Raw genomic sequence first — 26027 nt, 5'->3', positions numbered from 1 at the left:
CCTTCCCCCCCTCCCACACACCTGAACATTATTGGGGAAATAAATAACTGGTATGAATTCCATTTTTGGGCACGCTTTTTTCAAATTATCCTCCTGGTACGGTATAAAGAGTTGTGACACAATTGGTTGCGTCTGTGCTGTTATATTATAACAGGTTAATTGTAAACTATGGCAAGCGAGAAGTGGTAATTAATCAGGATAGAATTTGAGATTGGTGGAGTATGATATCATCACATTGTTGGCAATATGATAAATAAAGGCACTGTAATTTCTTTCAAGATATACTGCATATAATAAACATTCTTTTGGTAAGTGAGGAGTAATAATGTAGATTTAAAAATAATTTACAACTATATACATGTACATAGATAGGAAGTAAAGAGGAAAGAGAGTAAGTTCAAGTTCTTGAACATGATGTTTTTTCAAAAAACTGGAGTAAACACCGCACACAATAAAAATGACTCTATGACTTGTTACAAAACAAAAATAAACTATGATACCCACTTGTTTGTGCAATGTTTCATTTTTTTTTAGTGAATGAACAATTCACTTTGCATGATTGAATAATTTTCTCAAGTTTTTTAATGATCTCTTTACAGGGAAAATCCAACCTGGCTTCAAGTGGGCTTTAGTAAAAGAAAAGATATAAAGAGAATAAAATTAAACAAGGTTTGGCAAAAATCCATCAAAGAAAAACAGAATTATGGATCTTAAAAAATTTAATTTTGTGATGTCATGTACGGACAGCTCCTCTATATGTGTGGTTGACATCCATAAAATGCTAATTTCTCAGAAAATTGGTAATGATTGGTAATGATCCTACAAATGCATTCTTTATTATGGTGACACAACATTTACTCCAGAGACAATTACTCTGGGCTTTATTTCGTCTAAGCTTGAGGGTTAGGGTTGCGATTGAGTATTATGTCACGTTTAGGGTGAGGTGTAGGGTAGGGTATGGTGTTACACCCAGGTTTAAAGGAAGTCATTCCATTAGTATGTGGACTTTACAGCGGAGCAATTGTTGCCCGAGCAAATGTCATGGAACCCTCATTATTTCATTCATGATTATAGGATTTTTTTTTCAGTCCACATAAACCATTTTAGAATAGGGAATTCATAGAAAGTAAATTGCATACCATATAGGGCAGCAGCTTCCAATGTGACATCACAAATTTTTATTCAAAATTCTGAATTATTTCATTCCTTCATGGAATTTCAGAGAACCTTCATGAATTTGTTTCTCTACTTATTATTTTTCTATTACTAACTTGGTTTCAGGGTGAGTTTCCCCTTTAAAAATGTCAAACAGCATAGTGTGATCCACTATGGTGTCAGCAGGCTACATCACCTGCCATACATAACAAATATTTGACAACACCCTTTCAGATTACACTTTTTTCATGCAATTGCCCTTTCAATGCTGGCAAAGTGTATGAGAATTCACAGCAGTCGTGTCGTGGTATTATTGTCATCTTTCATGAATGTAGATAATTCACCCTATTGTCATGGAAAACGAAATACAGCATCAAACATCAAACCCGTTTAATCTTTTGTGAAAATCAATTGCCGGAAAGATGATGAGAACCAGCTAGATGGACCACCGAACCACTGACAATGCAATTATAGTGCAATTTGAATACGTGCACATCTGATGCGAGCACATACAGCCCGCCAGACATGGATCTAGCTGACAGACTAATGTCTAAAAACAATATAGCCCCCTGAAACAGTATTGTATTCAACCTGGCTAGGTCTGCCACTGCAGTGCCCTCACACATGAAATTATACTGTCTTGAATTCAACTCCTCAAATCTGGGGATAATATCAACATCAATCAGTATCGATCATGATGCATAAAGAGGATCGCCCAAATTCTCAGGCTTTGTTAAGGTCTACCACACTTGACATTTCTTTTCAGGATGCATAGGTGTCCCGAGAGGACAATGAAAGGTATTAGCAAACTCTTGCATGTTGGATACGGCACCATTCACCCTGTAAGATACAAGTCAATAGAAAATTTATTAATTGGTTATAACATTTTTTCATTATATTTGCTTATTACATTTGTAAATATGACTTGTACAATATATTTCATTTTGACTTCTGTAGGGTGATATGGCCACTTCATTGTATATTTAGTTCAAATATGAATAAATAAGGGGGTACTAAAATATGGAGGTGCGACAGCTCAGTTGGTAGAGCGGGGGTTTCTCATCCCAGTGACCAAGGTTTGATTGCCACTTGTTTTGCTTCTTGGTAACACAATTATTGTGGTATGGATGAATTGATCAGTGAGCCGGATGGGATTATATCACCATACTGCACTGCTCAGAATGTTGCAATATGGGTTAAAAGGAACCGGCCAAGATTGGGGTTTTATTAGGGAGGTGGTGCTATTAAGGCTCCTGGCAAGTGTCTAATAAAGCTGTTCGTAAGTTACGAATGACTGGTGATCCTTTCTTGTGGTAAACAATACACACAAGATTTCCATTAGTGTTGATTTAGTTCAGAAGAAAGGGTCACCAGTCGTTTGTAAAGTGGCTCGCAAGTTAGGAACAGCTTTATGAAACACCAACCAGTTTACTATCTGCTTTAAGTGCAAGTTTTAGTCACACTTAATTCTATTTTACACTTCACCCTGGTCAAGACAAGACTCTTACCTGAATTTTTCAGCTGTATGGGTATCTGTCAAGATGGCCATTTGCCTGTTCTGAGGTGTAGCATAACTACACCACACCTGACCAAAACCAAGGAAGAATAGCTGATCTAGAGATAGACCAAGGTCCTCCATGAACCCCATGGTGTCGTTGTATGTCTGGTTCCATTCCCGATAGGCCTGGAATGCTAGCTTCAGACCACCGTTATCTGCAATGTTTTCAGCTAGTGTGAACACCCCGTCCACCTGTGACATGAAAAGAGGAACAAGTTTTATTACAGCAGTTACAAAGTTACAAGTGACTTTGTCGCCAACTGCAATCTGAAGTGCCCTTACGTGACTGTAGTGTTTCTTGCTGTTTTAACAGTGTGTGACTAAAATTTGGATGCATGTACATTAATTTCAAGTGGCAAATAACAAATCTTGATTATGAGTGAAATACGTCATGTCGGTGCAGGAACCCCCGTAGCGCCACTTTCGCGCATTGCACGTGCGCAGAAACGACCTTAGTTGCGTGCATAAGGGTGTTTCTGCACCGATGGGGTGCGCGTAAGTGTGATGCTAAGGGTTCCTGCACCGACAACAAATTGCACCCATTGTTCTCATTTTGTTACGAACTGTTATAGACACAGTCCATCCCAGAAAAGAAAGGAAATGATCTTATGATTACACAAAACATATAAAGACAACATGAAAAAGAAATATTTTTGAAAAGTAATAGAATTTCATCTTCTATCAAAAGTTATAATTTGACTTTCTATTTATCACTCTCTTGGCTCAAACTTAATACAGTCTTAGCTCCATAAGCATGCAGGTGGTAACTTGATACCAAAGTACACAAGTCAACACATTTTTGGTTCCAAAATACAGGTAGGTATTCCATATTTGCGTACTTGGTTTTAAAACAAGAGAGAGGACTCGATACTCACATTTTTATCTCCTATCTCATAGGCTGAATACTGGTCTACCATACAGTCTGTCTTGGTCTTGTAAGCTAGAGCCGATGCGTTGCCCCACCAGTCCCTCAGGTTGCCCTCCTTGTCAAACTCACGACCATGGTTATCAAACCCATGCGAAAGTTCATGTCCCATCACCATGCCGATAGCTCCAAAGTTCATTGACCTGCAAACAGACCATCATCATGTTACACACATGCATACATTGGCCATGTGTTGGTTCCTCAAATGGTTCTTCAATTATTATGAGAATGAGGTATATCTTTAAACCGATATATATTGAACTCTGTGACCTTAATAATAATAATAGTCAGTTCTTAATAGCGCATAACACATAGGTAAGCATGTCCCTATGTACTTATTACATGAAACAATAGAAACAAGAATAAACCAAGAAATGAAATTAGGAAGCAGATGAAGAATGTTGGGCACTGAGTTCATTACATGTTGAATAAGAATTTCTTTAGAATATTTTTTTGACATAATGTCCCTAAATTTACATCACATCATCCCTTCAATATGAATACACAAACTAAGCTTGAAGTTGAGATCTATAAAACGCTACCTCAAAACGAAAACAGGTCAGACAGACGATGAAGGCCTGAAAAAACAATGCCCCTGCAACCACTAAAGGTTGCTGAAGGAATGCAAAACAGACATATATACGGTTATGAGCAATCGTGAAGATGTGTCAGCATAATATTTGGGGATACTAGAATTAAGAAAAGCAGCTTATTTCAAAGAGTGAAGAATGACCATAATATGGATGTAAAAAAGCAGATGCCCATCACAGCTTGTTACTTGTCTGCTATTTTATATCTATATTATGGTCATTTTTCACTCTTTTATACATAATAATCAGTATTAAGAAGAGGCAAATATGGATTCCAAATGTAAGGTTTGTGATCAACTCTCGCTAAGATGATCAGAAGGGCAACCAATACTACTTACATTGGAAGTGATATATCATAGAATGGAGCCTGGAGTATGCCTGCGGGGAAGACTATCTCATTGGAAGTTGATGAGTAGTATGCATTCACTTCACCAGGTCCCATTTCCCATCTATATTTCAAAAAATAGGTATCAGGTTTGAATTATTATGATGCGAAGTAAAATCTTTTCAAATAAACATTTCCCATTTGAATTCAATATCACACTTTATAAAAAAATGAAAAAAAAAATGATAACATGAAACACACAAAAAATGTTTTATTTTACTGTTACTGAAGTTTTGACTACTCAAATTATAGAAATATTCTCTTCACCTTTTTATGATATAACTCTGAAAGTATCAAAAAGAAAGTTCCATGAAAAAGACCTTATTCTTTCAAAGTTACAGTGACATTTCAAAAACTTAACCTTGGTTGATAGTTGACGTTGATATTGCTGCTGCCGCTGTCAATTTATCATGCATTCATCAGTTTTTATTCTTCTACAATTCATTGATTTTAAAGACTGAATGTGCACAAGAATTAAGTTTGACCAATATTCAATGCTAAATAAATAAAAAAAATCGACATTCACTCTACTTCGTCCATCGGATAGGATAAACAAAAGAAATTTAATTTAGAAAATAGAAATATTACAAAAATACTTAACAGAAATAGAAAAAAGATTACTTACTCTGTCTTGTCAACAGGTTCATCAAAATGGTCTCTCATGTATTTCAGAGAAAATTGTCGGATGTTCATGGCATTCTCAAATACACTAGAGGCTGTTATATTAACCTGTAGAATATATATACAAAAATATACATTTCTGAGCAACATGAAAGTGTCTTGATTTACATCTTTATAGTACTCATCATTTTGACTTCCTTACAGTATTTATCTAACTTGAATTACATCTTCATAGCTCTCATCTACCTTGAATTACACCCTTGCTGTATTTATTGACCAACATGTACAGTCCTCATGTAACTTGATTAAAATGTTATAGTTCTCATCTAACTTGGCTAAAATCCTTACAGTACTCATCTTACTCGATTTAAATCCTTGAAGTACTCATCTACCTTCACTTACATCCTTAGCATACTCATAATTTTAATGTTTATTGACCAACATGTACAGTAAATATGGAATTGGATTAATATTGTTATATTTCTCATCTAACTTGACTTACATCCTTATAGTACTCATCTAACTTGAATTAAATCCTTATAGTACTCATCTATGTTGACTTACATCATTATTGCTCTGATATAACTTGACTTACATCTTTATAGTACCCATCTAAACTTGACTTACATCATTACACTACTCACTCAACTTATATCTTTATTGTTCTCACATAACTTGACTTATATCTTTATAGTACCCATCTAAACTTGACTTACATCATTACACTACTCACTCAACTTATATCTTTATTGTTCTCACATAACTTGACTTACATCTTTATAGTACCCATCTAAACTTGACTTACATCATTACACTACTCACTCAACTTATATCTTTATTGTTCTCACATAACTTGACTTACATCTTTATAGTACCCATCTAAACTTGACTTACGTCATTACACTACTCACTCGACTTACATCTTTATTGCTCTCATATAACTTGACTTACATCTTTTTAGTACCCATCTAAACTTGACATACATCATTACACTACTCACTCGACTTACATCTTTATTGTTCTCATAAAACTTGAATCACATCCTTATAGTACTCATCTAACCATACTTACATCCTTATAGTGTTCATCTAACTTGGCTGTATCTCGAATCCAGTCTGGGAATCCAATCCTCGGTTTGATGGCAAGAGCTTTCTCCTCTGCTGTCTGTTTGGTAGTATCATCCATCCACGTCACACTGGGTAGGTTTCCTAGAAAGGCATCTCGTACGTAATGGATCAAATCCAGAGTCTGTAATGAGACAATAGAAAGTGCAAGATATTTTAGGGTATATAATGACCTCAGTAACCATGACCTCATGAACCCAAAATGTGATCATATCATTGTCAGTCCCATATGCATGCATAAGCTGTGTTTGAAATGGACACATTTAAAGGTTAATTATTCAAAATCAAAGTACTTTTATGTACATAATGACTTCTCTGAACTTTGACCTTTAAGTATCAAAACTTATCAGATCATCATCCCTCAAATATGCACAATTAAGATGATGTCATATTCTACCATCATGCAAATCTTTAGTCGTGACAAAGCAATCTGCTGCTACAATATTTTGGAGAGCCATAATGACTAACAAGACTTAAATTCCCTAAGGACTATTAACATTAATAACAGCTTAAACTCAATCAATTTGATAAAACAATAATCGTAGGGTGTGTATTTAGAAACAAATTATCAAGTACTGTAATGACAATACTAGGCCGGTAAAGACAAGATCATTAGTAGACTCAAATTATTCATCAAGATCGGTCTACACATCCACAAAAACCTGAAGTCCACAATGCATGCTTCACAATAATTAATGATTCTTTCATTGACCACAAATAATCAGCTTACCGCATTCTTGAGCTGTGGAGGGAAGACTTCCCTGACAAAGAGGGCGCCTGTCACAAAGGCAAAGGTGTCATCGGTTCTGTGCAGGCACTTCTTCCACAGAGGAACCGATGTGTTGGATCCGCTGAAGACACTGCTGTACTCCAGGACAATGTCTTCATAGATCTCAGAGAGAAAGCTGAGGGTAGGCCTGACTGCATTCCACGTCAGGTAATCAGCCAGAATTCTGAAGAATGGGAGTGGGGGGGGTGGGGTGTTCAAAAAATTTTTAGTACCGGTATACCTAAATGTCATGCTGAAGACAGTGCATAATGCACTCAAATGCATAATGTCATTGATATCTTATGAGCATGCCCTGACCAATACGATTGGCACATTATATACTATGTGTACCTGGAAATTCAAGTGTGATTATTGCTCATACTTTCATTATCTTTGCTAAATATTACCCAGTAAATTAAGATATAAATGATGATGGAATTTAATGCAAGAACAAAGAGTTAAAGATTAAGTGCCCCATAAACTCTCAATAAAATTATAACAAGTCTTAATTCACTCCATCTCAACCCCCCCCCATATCTAAAAATAGTATAAAATACTGCAATATAGGGTAACAGATGGTATCTCTGCATAACAAAACCCAATAGACACACTTTCACAAAAAGAGGGAGATGGGGCTAAACAAAATTTTTGGTTTGTCTTTCTGTCCAAATAGGGGCTGCCTCTTGCAGCCTCTATTACTTAGGGACTATAGGCAATTTTGCAATACAGACACATTTCACCACAAAGAGTAATATTGGCTTACCTATTGTCAGTCTGTATCAAAAGATCATTCAACTTCACAAAATATGACAAGGTAGGCACTAAGATGGTCCGATCAAGAGGTATTGTGGTAGCAAACATCTTATTCAAATAATAGCTCATATTGATCTGCAAAACAATAAATATAAAATCAATCTTTAAATATTGCAATGATTATTATCATCTTAATGTATGAAAAAAAGAGGCAGTGAATGGATATAAAGGTTTGGATAAAAAAGAAACTACTCTGTGAGTAAAAAAAAATTGACACCTCACAAATCCCAAATATCAGGAATAATATGTCATGAAGACATAATTATTATATTAGGCCTAAAAGAGTATGTTCACCCAGATAATTTGATACCATATTATTGTGGTATGTTTAAACGCTTGGATTATCAGGATGTATTCTTTGCAGTGAAGTAAGGCATGACTGCAATGAATGAATCCAGATGTCAATGATGTCCTAATCCTACAAGGGTTGCATTAAAATCCATTTCAAAACATCTTTTCAATAATTTACCTTATAATTGTTTAAACAATAAACAATTTTTAGTATCGATTCTCAAGTTATTTTCATTGAAAAAGGATTTGCAAATTATATCTAACTCATGTCGGATTATGACGTCATTGGCATCTGGATTCATTCATTGCAGTCATGCCCTACTTTGGTGCAAATCAAAATTTACATCACTAAAAAGAATACCTACTGATTATCTAAGCGTGAAGACATACCACATGAATATGGTATCAAATCATTTGGGAAAAGACACTCTTTCCAGCCATATATAATGATTTATGCCTTCATGACATATTTTTTCATTAAATTGGGGACTTGTCAAGTGTCAAATTTTTTTTACTCACACGGTAGATTGATTATCGACACTGGTGCCTCCCCACTGGCAGATCAAGAATATATAACACCTAATTTCTCAAATTTTCAAATGACGACCTCAGTGACTTTTCACCTTGTAACAGGGTTCCCAGCTTTTCAAGAAAACAAAATTCCCTGATAATTATAACAAGTGGAATGCCTCTGGCCGTCTCACCTGCATCACGCAGTTCAATATAGCAGCAGTGCTGACTTTGAAAACTACTCTAACTCGCACAAGATGTTCAGTGATACATGGTTACTCTTATGTCCACTTTTTATGAACTAGACCAATAAACGTACAGAGATATGATGGTTATTCAACAAAAAACCCCAACATGGCCAAAGTTCATTGACCTTACATGACCTTTGACCTTGATCATGTGACCTGAAACTCGCACAGGATGTTCAGTGATACTTGATTACTCTTATGTCCAAGTTTCATGAATCAGATCCATAAACTTTCAAAGTTATGATGGTAATTCAACAGATACCCCCATTCGGCCAAAGTTCATTGACCCTAAATGACCTTTGACCTTAATCATGAGACCTGAAACTTGCACAAAATGTTCAGTGATGCTTGATTACTATTATGTCCAAGTTTCATGAATCAGATCCATAAACTTTCAAAGTTATGATGGGAATTCAACAGATACCCCCAATTCGGCCAAAGTTCATTGACCCTAAATGACCTTTGACCTTGGTCATGTGACATAAAACTCATGCAGGATGTCCAGTGATACTTGATTAACCTTATGTCCAAGTTTCATGAACTAGGTCCATATATTTTCTAAGTTATGATGACATTTCAAAAACTTAACCTCAGGTTAAGATTTGATGTTGACGCCGCCGCCGCCATCGGAAAAGCGGCGCCTATAGTCTCACTCTGCTTCGCAGGTGAGACAAAAACCCATTTCCAGTTTTGCATGATTTCTAAGTTGTTGCACTTGACTTACATGTATTATCAGTATAAAAACAATAATGTAAAACTCATTAGTACCACCATAACCAGTCATTCAATGGATGTTTTTTTGATATGCAACAAAACATAACAGAGTCTGACTGATAGCCATGCTTTCGACCTTTGGATTGATCAAATTCCTTATTTTTCCCTGATTTGAGGCATTTAAAATCAAATTTCCTGATTTAACCCTAACTGGAAAAAAGTAAAATAATTTTCCCCGATTTCCCTGATGGGCTAGGAAGCCTGTGTAACCCTAAAATCCAATCAGATCAAGAATGTATCATTCACCAATTTTACTGAGTATTTATAAAAAAGGAATTGAAAAAAAATCTAGGTTTTTCTTAAAAATATGATAAAATAGCCCGGTTTTACAAGGATCAATCTGGTTACAACAAACACTTACATAAGACAGGAGGGGTGGCTTACCCGAGGTATTTTATCAGCAAACTCTCCCAAAGTCATCTTATTGTATGTTTTAGAAGGATCTACAGCTATATTCTTAGGCACAAATATCTGTATAGAGAATAAAAAATGAAAATATACATATGACAATGGACAGAAAAATATCATCAATGGAGGGTTAATGATAAAGATTATTATGATTAGAGGTAGTTAACTGCAGTAACAGCCCAGAAACACACACAGAAAAAAAAAGCTCAAAGCAACAACAATCAAATAACATAGATATAATAATGCTATAATTCTACAATTTCCACAAAATGCCTCTACTGCATTAAAAGTAAAAACAATCAAATACCAGGAATGCCAATTTAAGAGTCTGAAAAACATCTAGAAAGAGTCATTTTGGACAAAGAAAATCTATTTTCTATGGCTTAAAAATTATATTGATTTGGTCTGCATTCGGGCATTACACTAAAACACACAAATATTTAAAAAAATCATATTCAAATAAATGATTCACTTACTTCACTAATTTTTGCTTCAAACTCTACTATTTTTCTCATCTTTTCTAGGGCTGGTGCATAATTGGAGTGGTGTGTTATATTCTCTAAGACCATAGTTTCGTCATCAGATAGAGAGAGAAGTACCGCTACTTTAGCACCAAGAGAAGCATAGGCTTCCTCATGTGTCTGAAAAAAAAGAACATAATTCTTTTGTTATTTTACTTTGCATAACAATTGTTTTGATCATTGTTATCATAATGACTCAATCACTGTGTATATTTTATTGTTCAATGCTACTGCAATCATAGATTCGATTTTGATCATTTATATATTTCTAACAATGTTTGAAAATATAATAATAGAATTCATTTATCACAAATATTACTTTTTTTTTCTTCATAGAAAATTCCACCTGAAATACACTTTAAATCCAACAGCATCCCAATCTTGTGAAAGATCTTAATATGCTCTTTCATTTGATACCAAATCTTCATGGTATAATTTCTATTTTTGAAGATATAGTAAATATTACGATGTTTGGGAAGCATACAAATTTCACTGAATTCCATGGGTGTATGTCAATTTTTTGGCCTCAACTGTATGACCCTTCACGACAGCCATAATTTTCTACTTCCTCACTACTTTTCCCCATTTACACAAACCACAATAAAATATCAAAGATTAGGTTCCCCTTCAATCAAGGAAAGCAAAATCCACTCTTACCGTGTCATTATCAGAATAGAGGTCCATAGCAAAGCCTAATCCATCCTGGAAAAACTGTAGAGAAACAAAAATGATTAAAACATTGAAGTTAAAAAATAGGACGAACTGTTTATTGGTTTCAAGTATCTGCTCTCATGTACAACGACAGAGAAACCTAATATAGCAATCAACCACATAGAAGAATCACCTGTCTGAAAAGACCACAGACTTGTTTCAATTGAATAGGTTTCTGCACTGAAACATGTATTACAAAAACCTGTTAATAAAGACCACCAGCCTCGTCTCCCTTTGATGGTCTTTATACACAGGTTTCACTGTACAGTGCATCCCACAAAAAAAGAAAACCAAGATTCCCATGTATTTTTCTTTGAAGGCAAATGATTGATGATATTTGATTTACATCAACATACAATTCAATTATTCCTCTATATTTTGATACCTAATATGAGACGTACACTTCACGGACTAATGAGCAAGACAAGTTCGAAATTTTAATGTCAAAATCAGGTTGCGAAGAAAAATTGGACAAGACTGGTTTGTGACACAACAACCGTGCTCATTTGACAAATGGCTCATTAGTAATTATTTTGTATTCTTTGTCAAGCATCTCTCACTGATCCCTGAAATGAGAGTGGATTCAGATTCACACGTGAATTTCTGTGCAAATCATTTCTGATATGCCTCAGAGTCCTTTTAGCTTATCAATTATTAATAAATTTGATATGAAATTAGAATAATAAATTTGATATGAAATTATAATAATAAATTTGATATGAAATTATAATAATGAATTTGATATGAAATTAGAATTTACAATATCAACATCATTTTTTATGCTTACAAATAATTGCCAATTTCAATAGCTTTATACTGCTTTATATTTCTTTCTCAATATTTTTGGTCATGGAGTATGAGCAAATGTCTGTTTAATACCAAAAGTTCATATATGATTTATTTTTGATAATCTCATTATTGGGTGGGTGATTTTAAGATCGGTGTTGGTGCTTGTTTTGGCTTTAGAAGCAGAATTCATATTGCCTTCTCCAACACAAAACCTTATCTGAGTTTATAAAAAAATACCATTAATAACAGCTGAGATTTGTCTCAGAACCAGTTATAGTGAATGATTGTATTACCAACTAGCCTTGTATCATAACTTCTAAGAACTTTACAGAATCCTTCCAGGGAATTTGAAAAAGCCTAATATATTATATATTTCATAATTTCATTTTCTCAAAATAACAAAATATGCTTTAATCAGTGTTTTTGTTCTTTTTGTTCTTTTTTTTTCAGAAAACACATTTTCAGAAATACAGCAACATTATCTAGCACTGACCAAAACATTTCACATGCAAAGGGGTGTGATTGGAAACTGATATGGTTATCAATGCAATTGATTGTGGCAAAATTTTTAAATCTTTATATTTTGTAGGTATTTGTGTATTTATGGAGGAAATTTGATGAATTATATGAGAATACTGTGTTTGATATAGTTGAATTTATGAAAAGCATTCTGTAATACTATCCATTACAATTAATTTTAAACAGTACACCAATGCCAAAACGTCAAACTTCAATTTAAAGGCCGTAACACTTGATGTTCTGTCCAGTGAATGCTGTTGAGGGCATGGCCAATTATTTTCTCATCTAATATAAAAAAACCCATCTAGGTGTGACTGTCCCTTAAACAGTAAATACAAACTACTTACATGGATGGTCCTGACAGTTGAATTCTTCTCATCGGGGGACACACTCATATCAAAGAGAGGGGAGCCATCTGTAAGATGTATAGCAGTCAAATCTTGGGTGAGATCAAACAAGCTCTCATCCCAGTCAACAATGCCAGGTGTGTTCTTTGGTAAAAGGCTCCAACCACCAAGCTTGTTCAGTAGCTGTCACATGGAGATAAGAAAGATAACATATCACAGTGTCAATTCTGCTAAACTATCTCCTTACTTATTAGATCTCTATCCTAGACGGAATGGTAACAATTACCCACTTTGTTTTTAAACCTAATCTCCCAAAACCATTGCACACTTCAGTTTAACACCCATTCCATAAAGAGCAAGTCTGCTGTAGGGTCACTAAAAGAATATGACACTTTCATGATCTTTCAGTGGTCTTTTAATTAACTTTCAGTGGTCTCCGAGGTCTTTACACAATTCCAAAATTATATTTCAGTGGTCTTCGTTTTAGTCATTCCATGGTGTTTCGACGGTCTCTCAAATTTTTTGTAGAGATCACTGAAAGACTCATGATAGATACCTAAAAGATCATTGGAAGACCACGGAAAGTCCATGGAAAGACTGCCGAAAGTTCATTTGCTGCATAAAAGAATTCTGAAAGACAAATGAAGTACCGACTCTAATGAAAGACCACTGAAAGTTCACTGAAGGAATAATCTAAGTTTGGCAAGACAAGAAGAATCAATCATCCTTTCAGGAGATTTTCAGAGCCTGGCTAAGTGAATGACGGACAGTCGAGCTGCTGGAACATCAAGATGCCACTGCTCACATACTCATCTCCACTCATCTTCTTATCACTGCCAGGACTTCTTAACTCATCTCCCACTCATGGCCACCAGGGTTTCTCATCATCTCATCCACGTCATCAATCTTATGAATTTTATCTGGTTTCAAGAAAGATACTTCTCACTCGGCAATCTCATCTTGGTGGTGGTGATTGGTGATTTTTTTTACCTGATTGCTAAGAAAGCATGAATGCTTGTAAGCAAGCAACCAGAGGACCGACGGCTTAAGGTCTTCTCTGAAGGACCTGGTACTGAGGATTAATGCCTTACCAAAGGGCACTAGCGCACCAAGTGGGAATCGAACCCAGGTCACCGGAATACGAATCCCCCGCTCTACCAACTGAGCTATCGCGCCTCATCTTCCTCTTCCTTGCCTCTCAGTTTTCATCTCTATCTCTCCAACATCCAACAGTCCTTCTCAGGACTAACAACACGGTAAACTCTAAACCTCTCCCATGTTATCTCTACCATCCTGCAAACCTTCTAAGATTACCTGTTTTAGTGGCGCAGAACCTGCTTCTTCAATGGCAGTTTCATTCATACAAGCTTGGTAATAATCCTTGGCTTTCCTCAGTGCTTCGCTGTCATCTCCGTTGTACTCGTATCCATCCTCAGAAAATAGCTGTATTAAACAGAATAATAAAAGGTGAAGTTCATTAACAGTACCAAGCTTTCGATATGCACGTTCACTAGTCTACTGCTTCAGACAGATATCATGTAGGCTGCCCATTTTGAAGCAGTGCATATACACATCAAAGAGCTCTTTGTCATTGCTGAAAAAGCTCATAAACTGGCATATATCTATAAGGGTTTCTGTAAAAATAGGTCTACCCCTTGCAGGCATATTTATACACCAATGTAAAAAATTTTCATCATGTATTTCAGCATAAGTTTTTATATTAATACATAATGGGTTTAGCTTGATCAATAAGCGGAAAAAAAGTTTGATTGCCATCAACTTTAATTTTTTATATTCAATTAAAAAAAATGTGCTGACTGACCTTGAGTTTCATAAATTTTTTCATTTATTTTTACTATTTATTGTAGAAAAGAAAAGTGGCAAATGCAGAGCTGCCAACCTGAACAAGGACATTTCAGTATTTTCAAGGCTGAAAATCAGTATTTTGGTGAGGAAATTAGTATTTTCACAGGAATACCATAGGAAAACACATAAACTGAAACTTTAGAAATCAGTATTTTGCATGAAACCATCAGTATTCTTCTCTATTTTTAGTACTAAATACGGAAAATCAGTACCACTTGGCAACTCTGCAAATGGCATGGTCTTTGCAAATCCACAATCTCTATTTCAATTTTACCATGCCCTGTGCATGAGTGTTTGATATGAGGAGTATTTCATCGCACATATATACACAACACAAATGCATATATTCGACCAACCCTGATTCCAAGTTGGAAAGAAACAATTTTGAAGGCCTTACCTTGAAGAGTAAATCATTATTCTTGTTGTATAATTCACTGAATCTTCCCCACTTGGAGTAACCTTCTGGTACTTTCACATTGGCAACCCAGTTACCACATGAGTACTCATAGAAATCCTGGCAGGGATCCACACTAGTATTCATGGCACTCTCCACTGAATCACACACTGGACATTTCTTCTGTAAAAAAAATAGGAAATATCAAAAGAAAGAGTCAACCTATTGTTCTTATTGTACCCTATGGAAGTTTACATTAGTAATAAAAATAATATTGATACTACTACTCTACTACTACTACTACTACTACTACTACTACTACTACTACTACTACTACTACTTCTACTACTACTACTACTACTACTTCTACTACTACTACTACTACTACTACTACTACTACTACTACTACTACTACTACTACTACTACTACTACTACTACTACTACTACTACTACTACTACTTCTACTACTACTACTACTACTACTACTTCTACGACTACTACTACTACTACTACTACTACTACTACTACTACTACTACTACTACTACTACTACTACTACTACTACTACTACTACTTCTACTACTACTACTACTACTACTACTACTACTACTACTACTACTACTACTACTAACTACTACTACTACTACTAACTACTACTACTACTACTACTACTACTACTACTACTACTACTACTACTACTACTACTACTACTACTACTACTACTATTACTACTACTACTACTACTACTACTACTACTACTTCTTCTACTACTACTACTACTCCTCAAAATAATGATGATAATACTAACTAAAATGTAATAACATTATTAATAATAACAATGATAATAATAATAATAACAATCCCCTTTATAGAGATCTTATCACACCAACAAAACATCAATAAGTGTTTACTACAGATTCATTATCAACCCAGTCACTGGATTCTGGCATTCCTGCTTACACTGTACTCTCTACTCCAAGAGGGAGAATTCTAGCAATAATTAGACTCTCTAATTCATTGTCAATGTCAATGAGATTTGTATTCTACCAGGAAACAATTAACGCCTTGGTGGAGAGTGGCCTATGAATTGATGCCTTGCCAATAGATAGTTTCTCTTGGACCGGTTTAGTCTACATCACAGATTAACTTTTAGATTTTAGAGCAAAATCTTTCCTTTTCCTTCATTTCCCTCAAATTCAATAAAATCATTTGAAATGCCGTCACATTTTTCGTTAATGCTGCAGGAAATAAATCAATCTTTACTTTTTTATTAACTAATTGCATGTAAAGTCGTTTTAAACTTTACAAGCGACTTGTGAAACAACATCATGAATGGACAGAGACGAATATAGATAATTTCTTTCCACTAAGTTGTCAAGTTAAATCATCTAAATGTAAGAATAATTCACACAGGGATTATGAGGGATAGCAAATTCTGAAACAGAAATATTCAAGATTTTTAAACATAATCAAAGCAGAAGAGCTTACCTCATATTGCCTGGATGTGAGAGCAATTATGCAGATGGCAATTATGACTAGAAGAATGAAAGCCACAAGCGTCATGATCGCCAAACAGCGATCCTGCTTCTTCTCTCTTGCAACAGCATGCCTTAAGGCAGGTCCTATTCATGAAAAAGTAATGATAGTAAAATGATGATGATAGTGATGATAATGATAATAATTATAATTATAACAACTTAACACACAAAGAGATTTAACTAAATCAGAATGTTTTGAACAATTTTTTTCTTAAGATTCAAGAGGGATACTGGTTTTAATGCCTTTAAGGGGTGTTTCACAAAGATTTCTTAAGTATGACTTAGAGTCAAGTTACATGAATTATAAATGGTATGACCACATTGGTCAGATCATGCCAAGGGGACGCACACTACAATGTATTAATTAACAAGACTGTATATACGCATTGGAATATAAGTGTAATTTTGAGTCATATTTAAATCTTTGTGAAACACCCCCCATGAAGGCTGCTCCACAAGATGGACCATGTGTGTGAGCAAAGGATCCCCCAAAAGTATTCTTTAAAGTTTTTAACCTTTGGGACTTAAAGGGCAAGAGATCCAGATGTTCAGCAGCATAGAAACCATTCGGGTATGTTATAATAGATAAACAATGGTATTGGGAATTTACACATCCAGAGATCCAGAGTCTGAATTCTATGGGGTGTGTTTTTGTCCGAAAAATTTGACAAGCAAAAAAAAATGTAATCATTCATTAACAAATTCTACACCATCATATTTTCAAATTATACGGGTGTACCTTTGCACCCACTCCCCCCCCCAATTCTAGAATTATCCTCTTTTAGGATACATGACCATGTTCTCAAGTATAATATGAAGGGGAGATTGTGAGTTTCTCGCACATTACTATTGATCATTTTTAGATGGTCTATCCTTAAAGAAGATGAACAATTGTTCGAATTATATCAAACAAGCAAAAAAAATCATTCATTATCTCGCTAACCCGTGGTGTAATAAATGGTTGGAAGGAATTTCTTGCATACTCGAGCACATTATCAGGGTAGCCATATAAAAGCCAGGGTAAACTATACAAACATTGCATTAAAGCACTTAATTAATGTTGCATTTAATTACTATTATCATATTATTATAATCCTAATCATAATCATCATCATTCTCACTATTCTTATCTGAAAATAATTAAGTTGATTACTTTAAAAAGTTCAATAATAAAAGGCCATGACCTCTTTCTTGGTTTAATAAAAAGAAGAATAAAAATAGCTTACTGAGATAATAATCATCTTCCTGGTCCATGGTCTGACTCAGGAACGGCTGATCTGAACCATCGTTCATATTTATTTTCATGGTGATAGGATTGTTGTTCTTCCACCCAATGTGTCCACCAATCTTTTTCCATCTTGCCATTAGAATGATGACTGCCAACTATCAATGTCACTGGCCCTGAAAATTAAGATGCAAAACATTATATCAGGTCCAATTCACTTCATTTCATTTACTCAACCTTCATATAAAAACAATATAAATGTATGTACAATGTGTTCAATTAAATTAGGCATTGATACATTAGGTGTGGACTCTCAAAAAAGCAGGGTCCTAAAACATACAGGAAGTTCATTTTGAGTGAATCATCTTTCAAAGATTTAGGGCGCAGCATAACAATGTTTGATCCTCAAAGGTTGAATCATCTGTATCCCGAAATATTCCACTCTTTCTATGTGTTTATTGGCATGATTCTCAATTTTCTTGGAAATAATGAGCCTTCAACAAAACTCCAACTTCGTGAAATCAGGGTGGATATAAAAAGTAAGTCCAACTACAACATCAAATTAATACATTATCATAATAAATAATAATGCAAGAGTACACAGTGGGCACACAATATTGCACTTTGATATGAGAAAGTTCCAGTTGTATAGGTATTAAACAAATTTAAATTCAAACAAGGATTCAAGGTTTTATTCATATCAGACATATCACATTTTCAACAATGTCGACAACTCAGTACAAACAATATTATACAGGACAAACAATAATATTATACAATACAAATTATTATAGGTAAGCATAAATAAATATCGTAAAATATGAAAAGTGTACTTAATATAACAATAGAAAAGAAAAGTACTATAATGCATTCTTGTAAATGGTTGTAATATAATGACAGAGAAAGAAAATGTGAGGTGTGGATATGGGAGCCAAAGGTAAAAGCAGAGCTTGTTGGTTAAAGGCTCCAAGGAATATGCAGTGAGAGTCCCGTAAAAATATCAATACAAGAGAAATAAAGGAATAAATAAAAGGGCAAACAAAAAGTAAACAAAAACTTGGGATACATAAATGATGAGTAGGAAGAAATAAGTGTAGAAAGCAACAAATTGAATTCGAGCCAGTAGGAGAATGGAAATAACCATTGCTAAGAGTGGGAAATGGAAAATTTATGGAATCAGAGAGCAATGAGAGGAAGGGACATCTTCCAAGGATTAAGACAACCCGCAACAATGATAAAGGAGCAATGAAAAGATAAGACATAAAAAAAATCAATTTGGTATAAACCAGTAGAGCAGGATGGTATATGGGAATTTAAATGGAAAATATTAGACTTGTGTTCTTTCTATTTATTTCAAGACAATTACTGAACAATTTTTTTTTATTTTTCGATCCTAAATGAGACAGAAAAAATATACAGAGAGCCTGAAAAGAATCCAGAACATAATAAAATTGTTTACATAGTGTGCTATTAGCAGGAATGGCATAAAAATGACAGTATACCAGCAAAATTGTTAATTACAAAATCTGTACCATCTGGTCAAAATAGCTAAAATTAGCATGTATGCTAGTACTGTAGTATGGTATTCCCTCTTTTCTTCTACATGCACTCCTTTTAACCTAGGATAAGGCCTATTAATTCTTAAGTTTGCTTTCCTTGTTTCATCCTTTTCTCTCCTTTCTTCTCCTTCTTCTTCTCCCCCTCATTCTTCTTTTCTTCTTTTTCCTTTTCTTCTTCCTCCCCTTCTCCTCCTCCTACTTGTTATTCTTCTTTTCTTTTTCTTTCTTTTCTTCTTCTTCTACTCCTCCTTCTTCTTTTCCTTCTTTTTCTTCTCATCTTTTCATTATCTTCTTCTTTTTCTTCTTCTTTCTCAGTCTTGTTTTCCATCCTCTTCTCTTCCATCCTCATATTCTCTCTCCTCCCTTCTTTCTGAAACTTTGCATAATCCACCTGTCCTCTATTTTTTCTTCTTCACTTCTTTCTCTTTCTTGATTTCTTCTTTTTAACATTTCTTCATGTTAACCTTTCTTTCCTTTGTCATTATCTTGCCCCCTTTCTCACTTTTAATCTTCCTCCTTTCAATCCTCCTTCCTCTCTGTTCAACATCTACCCTTTTTAATGCCAACAAATGAATATCAATTTAAATACATAAATTTCAGGCTAGAGAACAATGCAATATACATTCCTGATCAAAATTTAAATGACACTGTACCCCAATAGATATTTAAATGAATCACTTACTTTGATCATGTTGCCATTGACAATGTAAACATATCTTCCTATACGCAAGTACCACACAATCACTTATTTTTCGGTAATTTGGTTAAATGAATTGAACCACTATATGACACACTTCGATGCTGAACAATATAATACTATTAAATACTACACACGGTAGGCCCATTTATTCCTCTCAATCATGAAACTTTGTCCCACATGCCGTAATAAGCAAACACAATGGGATTTTGTGTGGTTTTTACCAGCTGTTTAGGTTTCACCAAATACGTGTACATCCCTATCAGGAAATACAAACATAATTAGTGTGACCATCTAGAGTAATAATATTGCAAAGTTGTAAGTAATCGTTTTCATGCAGGGTAGATCATATTGGTATGTTGCTACTTGGTCTAATAAAACCCACTTGGTATACACACACTTTGTCTATATTCCATTTGATGGTCTAATTCTAGATCATATACAACCAGAATGTTTACTAGCCATTTGGTCTAATATCCAGCTAGGCTATGATATCCAGTTGGACTAACACCGCTTGGTCTATATGGTTAGATGAACTGTTTATGAACCAAAGTTTCATTTTACAAAGTGCAAAATAATAAGTGACATATACAAAGACCAAGAAGCGAGTAGTTTATCGTATCCACCCCCTATAATCATATCCAGATTCTAAATCTTCGAAAATAAAACAAGACTCAACATTCATTGATTAAATTATTCAATAATTCTTTACTCCAATTTTCAAAACTTTATTATTCCGGAAAACGAAACTCATGCAGAAGGTATAATCAAATGAATTCATTAACTTGATTTACCTTGTTAATGAATCAAGATTTCTTATTGAATCATCAAATGCATGCCCCTGATCCCCCCCCCCTTGGTATCAAAATTCATTTGTTATTATTTACTATTAATAAACATTAACCCTGCTGGTGTTAAAAATCAAATTGATTGTATCTGCTGACATGTCATGATATACGTATGATATCATTTGTAAACTTCATCTCTTTTGCAATTACATGTACTAAGTATTTGTATTTGTTATGCACCAGTGGCCTCTATTATGGGGATAATAAAGTTTTTAATTTCATTAAAAAAAATCATATCATTCATTATCCAATATGAATATCATATCATCATTATGAAGTTACTCATCACCAAATATCCCTGTTGATTGAATGGGGGATGACGGACGACACTATCCCTATCTTTTGACAATAGGTTTAATTTATGAATCACCCCCCCTGAAGCTTTGCCATTATTTCCTGTATATATATCACTTTGAAGTTTGACCCCTAACACCCAAAACTTGGACCAAGTTTGCAATTAATTCATAAAATGATTCTTTCATTACCATGAGAACAAAACTTGTACAGATAGGCATTTTTAGCAGACAGAGGCACAAATATCAACAAGTACACCTTTCAATAACATGTATGCTTATTTGCTTACGTGTACACAACAACCTTTTATGATACAATCAGCACTGATTTCCCATTAATCATGTAATGTCACTTCAATGAATATTGTAGTAGTAGCAGTAGTAGTAGTAGGATGAGGAGGAGTAAAAGTAGTAGTAGTGGTGGTGGTTGGGTAGTAGTTGTGGCACTAGTGGTATTGGTAGTAGTAGTAGTAGTAGTAGGTAGTAGTAGTAGTAATAGTAGTAGTAGTAGTAGTAGTAGTAGTAGTAGTAGTAGTAGTAGTAGTAGTAGTAGTAGTAGTAGAAGTAGTAGTAGTAGTAGAAGTAGTAGTAGTAGTACTCCTAGCAGTAGTAGGTTTAAAATACATATCTTAGCTATGTTAATCTTGAGATATTATAGCAATGGCAATTCTCTTTTCCCTATGGCTTGGAGTAATGCAAAGTTATTCTTGATAACTTTATCTCTATACTGTTGCATCATTGCCTTTCTCAAACGATTCACTAATAAAGTAATAATCATATATCTTGATTCCTTTAGGATTAAAAATTCAAGCTCTTGAAGTTTTCATACAAGTATAACTAAATTAGTCACTGTGATTGTGGATAATAACAAAAAGACAAGACCCAATTTTTTAAGTGAAAATTGAGAGTTATGAATTATTCAATCTGCTATCTTTCATTTTAATTATGCAACATGATTGCTGGCTTTGCCGCACTTTATTCTTGCAACATTTAATGAAATTTGTCCATTTAGAGCTGACCACTGTTCATTTTACTTACATGTACTTTGGTTATATATGTAAACATAGGCAATTTTACCTCTTTCTTGTTTTTTCTTTTTCTCCTTACTCATTCAATGAACAAGGTTATGATATAACCTTGTTCTGTTCTACTCTGTGTGGTGAAATAAGGTTGGCAACGTTTGGCTTAATTTCTCTTGTTCTAGGGGACAAATTCTTGAATTTCTTACACAGTCAGTTTCCATTACAGCTGGGCTATTCCACGGTTACTCATATTACCGGTACATTTGGAGACACCTTGACTCATACTTGGAGCTGTAACTCCATTATTATTGATAGGAACTAAACATCTCCTTATCACAACAAAGTACACAGTCTGACTATCCTTTGTATAAAAACAAAACTTGGGAAATTCTATTATGCTCCTGGCAAATCTTTGGAATGTGTCGGTTACTCACGTTACATGATTTGGACATGCATAAAATGAAAAGTCAACATAAGTGAAAAGTCTCCTCATACAAGGCTTTTATGAAAGTTGATTATATTCATTTCAAAGAAGTATATTAGGGAGACAAACTTTGTATATAATTAGAAAAATAAAGAACACATGGTTTTTACTTGAGGTGCAGATAATATGGTTACTCACGTTACGGTTACTCACGTTACATTTTGTCCATGTATGGTTAACAACACACATGTCATTAAAAATTCAATAATGTGTGTAAAATTCATTGCTAGGAACATCAAAAAGAGATTTTATACAAAATATTGGAACAATTGGAGCTTTATTAGGGAGTAGGAGGGAAAAGTATGATTTCGCTTACTAATTATGCATAAATTAGCATAATCGCTTAATACCAATTTGCATGAAATAGATTACTGTATAGTATTGTAGATTATGTCCAAGACAACCTGCGTGCAAATTTTCGGCATGATCGTGCGGCCAATGGCCGAGATCTCAAGGGGGGCCTGGGAGGCCCCCCACCCCCCCCTCCCCCGGGCAATATCAACTCCCAAAATACCCTGGCCTAGATAGGGTTACAAGTAAGGGCATTCAATGTGTTGTTCAAACACTCTTTAAAGTTTGGTTAATTGAAACCAAGTCTTACTAATGCATTGTCTCTCTACTCTAGCATTGTGAATATTTCTACTAATATTCAATTTTTTGTGTGATTGTATGACCACTGATATTTTGATGAACAAAGAGTCACATCAAAGAGGTGTACCCTCATTTTGCTTTTGATTAATCAAAAATAACTTCACAACTCACCATGAGACTTAAAACTTGACATCCCACAGAAAATGTTACCTAACTGAATAATTTTTACTGGTTACTCACATTACATGGTGGTTACTCACGTTACAAAGTTACTAAAAAAATTGTACTTTTTAGTAATTTTGATAGTCATCACTGTGTCAAAGATTGTTTGAAAGAAGAGAATTTAAAATCCCACCAATTAACTGTGAAGAATTTTTCTCTCAGAAAACAAAGTCAGTTTTTTCGGTTACTCACGTTACATCACCTGAGCAGGTTGCAATATTCATTTTTGAATGAGTACAAATTTACTTGAAAAGCTGTTGTGTATTTTAAGTAATTTGACTCTTCTAAACTTCAGAAATATATAAAGTGGTATGTTGTTGCAATAACAAAATGGTAATAAGGCATATTTCATTTTTCACTATTTTTCTTGTATTTTGGTACAGAATGGAAGACACAACTTTTGACCATTTTTTTCCAAAGTATACATATGAAAATTAACTTTTTATTTCTTGTTCCTGAAACTATCATGTATGAAGGACTTAAAGTATTAAAAATTCAAGAAAATATTGAATTTGAATTTTTAAGCTCATGTCCACCAACCTGTGGAATTGCCCAGCTCCTCATCATATAACTTGGCTCTGAAGTAAATTTAATTCTTTTATTTTTTCTACATTAAAAATAGGTCTAGACAATTTTCTTACAATTTAATTTTCCACCATTGATCTTTATTCATACTCCCTTTCTGTTCTTATCTCTTTCTTTCACTTGCTCTTGACATTTCTTTCTTCTTTTCCTACTTAAATCAATGCTACATGCTGGCTCCCTTTGTCACTAGTAGATTCCTTTCCCTTTCTCCCTCATTTGTTTTATATCCCTTCTCTTTCTTCCCCTGGCCCCGCCTTCTTTTATTTCTTGAACTTGATTTTCATCTCTTGTCTTCCCATTTTACTAAGTTAGCATGCAGTGTTCTGTTTCGAGGAGTTTTGTTTACATATTAAAAAATTATTTCATGAAAATATATAAAAAGAACTGGACCAAAATATAGATTATTATTCTGTTTTGGCCTAAAATGCTCCAAAATGGGAAAAAATAAACTCAATAGGGGAAAACAGTGACTTACTTCGGCTGTCACGCAACTCCCACTTCCCTGGTTGATCCAAATTTAATACATAAACATATGGACATTGAGTCTCTGTACAGATCGAGCTAGAACTTCGGTCTCTGTATTTGGTGAGTGGAGCCAACGGAGGTCAGCGGAACAACCAACAACAGAGACCAAAGCTTTTTGTCTACACTAAGTGCACTCATTCCATGAACAAGGTTCATTTACATGTAGACAGCTGGCAGCCGTCCATTTCGAGGATTTTCTTAACATTTTCAAATTTTTGAAAAATTTCTCCTCGTACACAGACGGCTCGCTATTGTGCAGCCACCATTAGGGGGTTAACATTGCAAAATCCCCCTAACGGGGCTCATCGATTTTTGTCTTTATTTCATAAAAATATATAAAAAGAACTGTACCAAAATAAAGTTATTATTCCGTTTTGGCCTGAAATGCACCAAAACAGGGAAAAAACAGCGACTTACTTCGGCTGTCGCGCAACTTCAATTTGTTTTATCCGAACTTAATACATAAACATATGGCCATTGATTGAGTCCCAAGTACAGATCGAGCTAGAACTTCGGTCTCTGTATTTTGGTGAGTGGAGCCAAGTTCAGCGGAACAACCAACATAACAACAGAGACTGAAGTTTTTGGTCTAATTTACATGTTATTTGTTACATTAAGTAAACTTTTTAGTTTTACACCCTTTTCTTCTTTCTCTCTCCACTTCCTTTACTTTTCTCCCTCATTTTCTTACACCTCTCTATAGTTCTAACCCTTTTAACGTTCTTTACATTTCCCCCTTTCCCCTCCCTTTTCTTTAATTCCATATTCTTTCTCCAGAGACCACACTCATGTCATGACACTGGACTCTGAGTCTGGAGTCCAGACAAGTCCTTCATAAGTTATACATTACCGGTACATCAACTAACAGGCATGGGACTAAGCATCGAAGCGTCTCTAAAACTAAAGTTGATTGACGAAAAAGTCTGAAAGATAGATCTTTCTAGGCATTTATGCTAGATGCATATGAGGCACAATGGGGATTTAATTAAAAAGCAAACACATGAATTTACCTCTCTTTAAATGTGAAGTCTTTAACTCCTTCGAAACAAAGGTAAGAACTTGCAATTTGACGAACGAACGCAGACGACTCGACCCCGGCGATGACGTCACGTCAGACTGT

At 34.6% G+C, this 26027-nt stretch overlaps 1 protein-coding gene across 1 annotated transcript; it reads right to left on the bottom strand.

The window, feature by feature from the left end:
• Window positions 1-52: 52 nt before the first annotated feature.
• LOC121411492 (endothelin-converting enzyme 1-like) lies at window positions 53-26027 on the bottom strand. The gene is made up of 17 exons (XM_041604257.1): window positions 25918-26027; window positions 18083-18257; window positions 16807-16940; window positions 15322-15501; window positions 14373-14501; window positions 13059-13241; window positions 11350-11403; window positions 10648-10812; window positions 10148-10234; window positions 7891-8015; window positions 7089-7311; window positions 6306-6482; window positions 5239-5342; window positions 4567-4677; window positions 3589-3781; window positions 2664-2905; window positions 53-1995 (listed from the first exon to the last, which is right to left on the bottom strand). Exons 2-17 carry the CDS (start codon window positions 18219-18221, stop codon window positions 1896-1898), a joined length of 2346 nt encoding a protein of 781 aa, XP_041460191.1. The 5' UTR covers window positions 18222-18257; window positions 25918-26027; the 3' UTR covers window positions 53-1895.

Source organism: Lytechinus variegatus, chromosome 3, assembly GCF_018143015.1.
Source record: "Lytechinus variegatus isolate NC3 chromosome 3, Lvar_3.0, whole genome shotgun sequence".
NCBI lineage: Eukaryota > Metazoa > Echinodermata > Echinoidea > Temnopleuroida > Toxopneustidae > Lytechinus > Lytechinus variegatus.
This window is presented reverse-complemented; position numbering and strand designations above follow the sequence as displayed.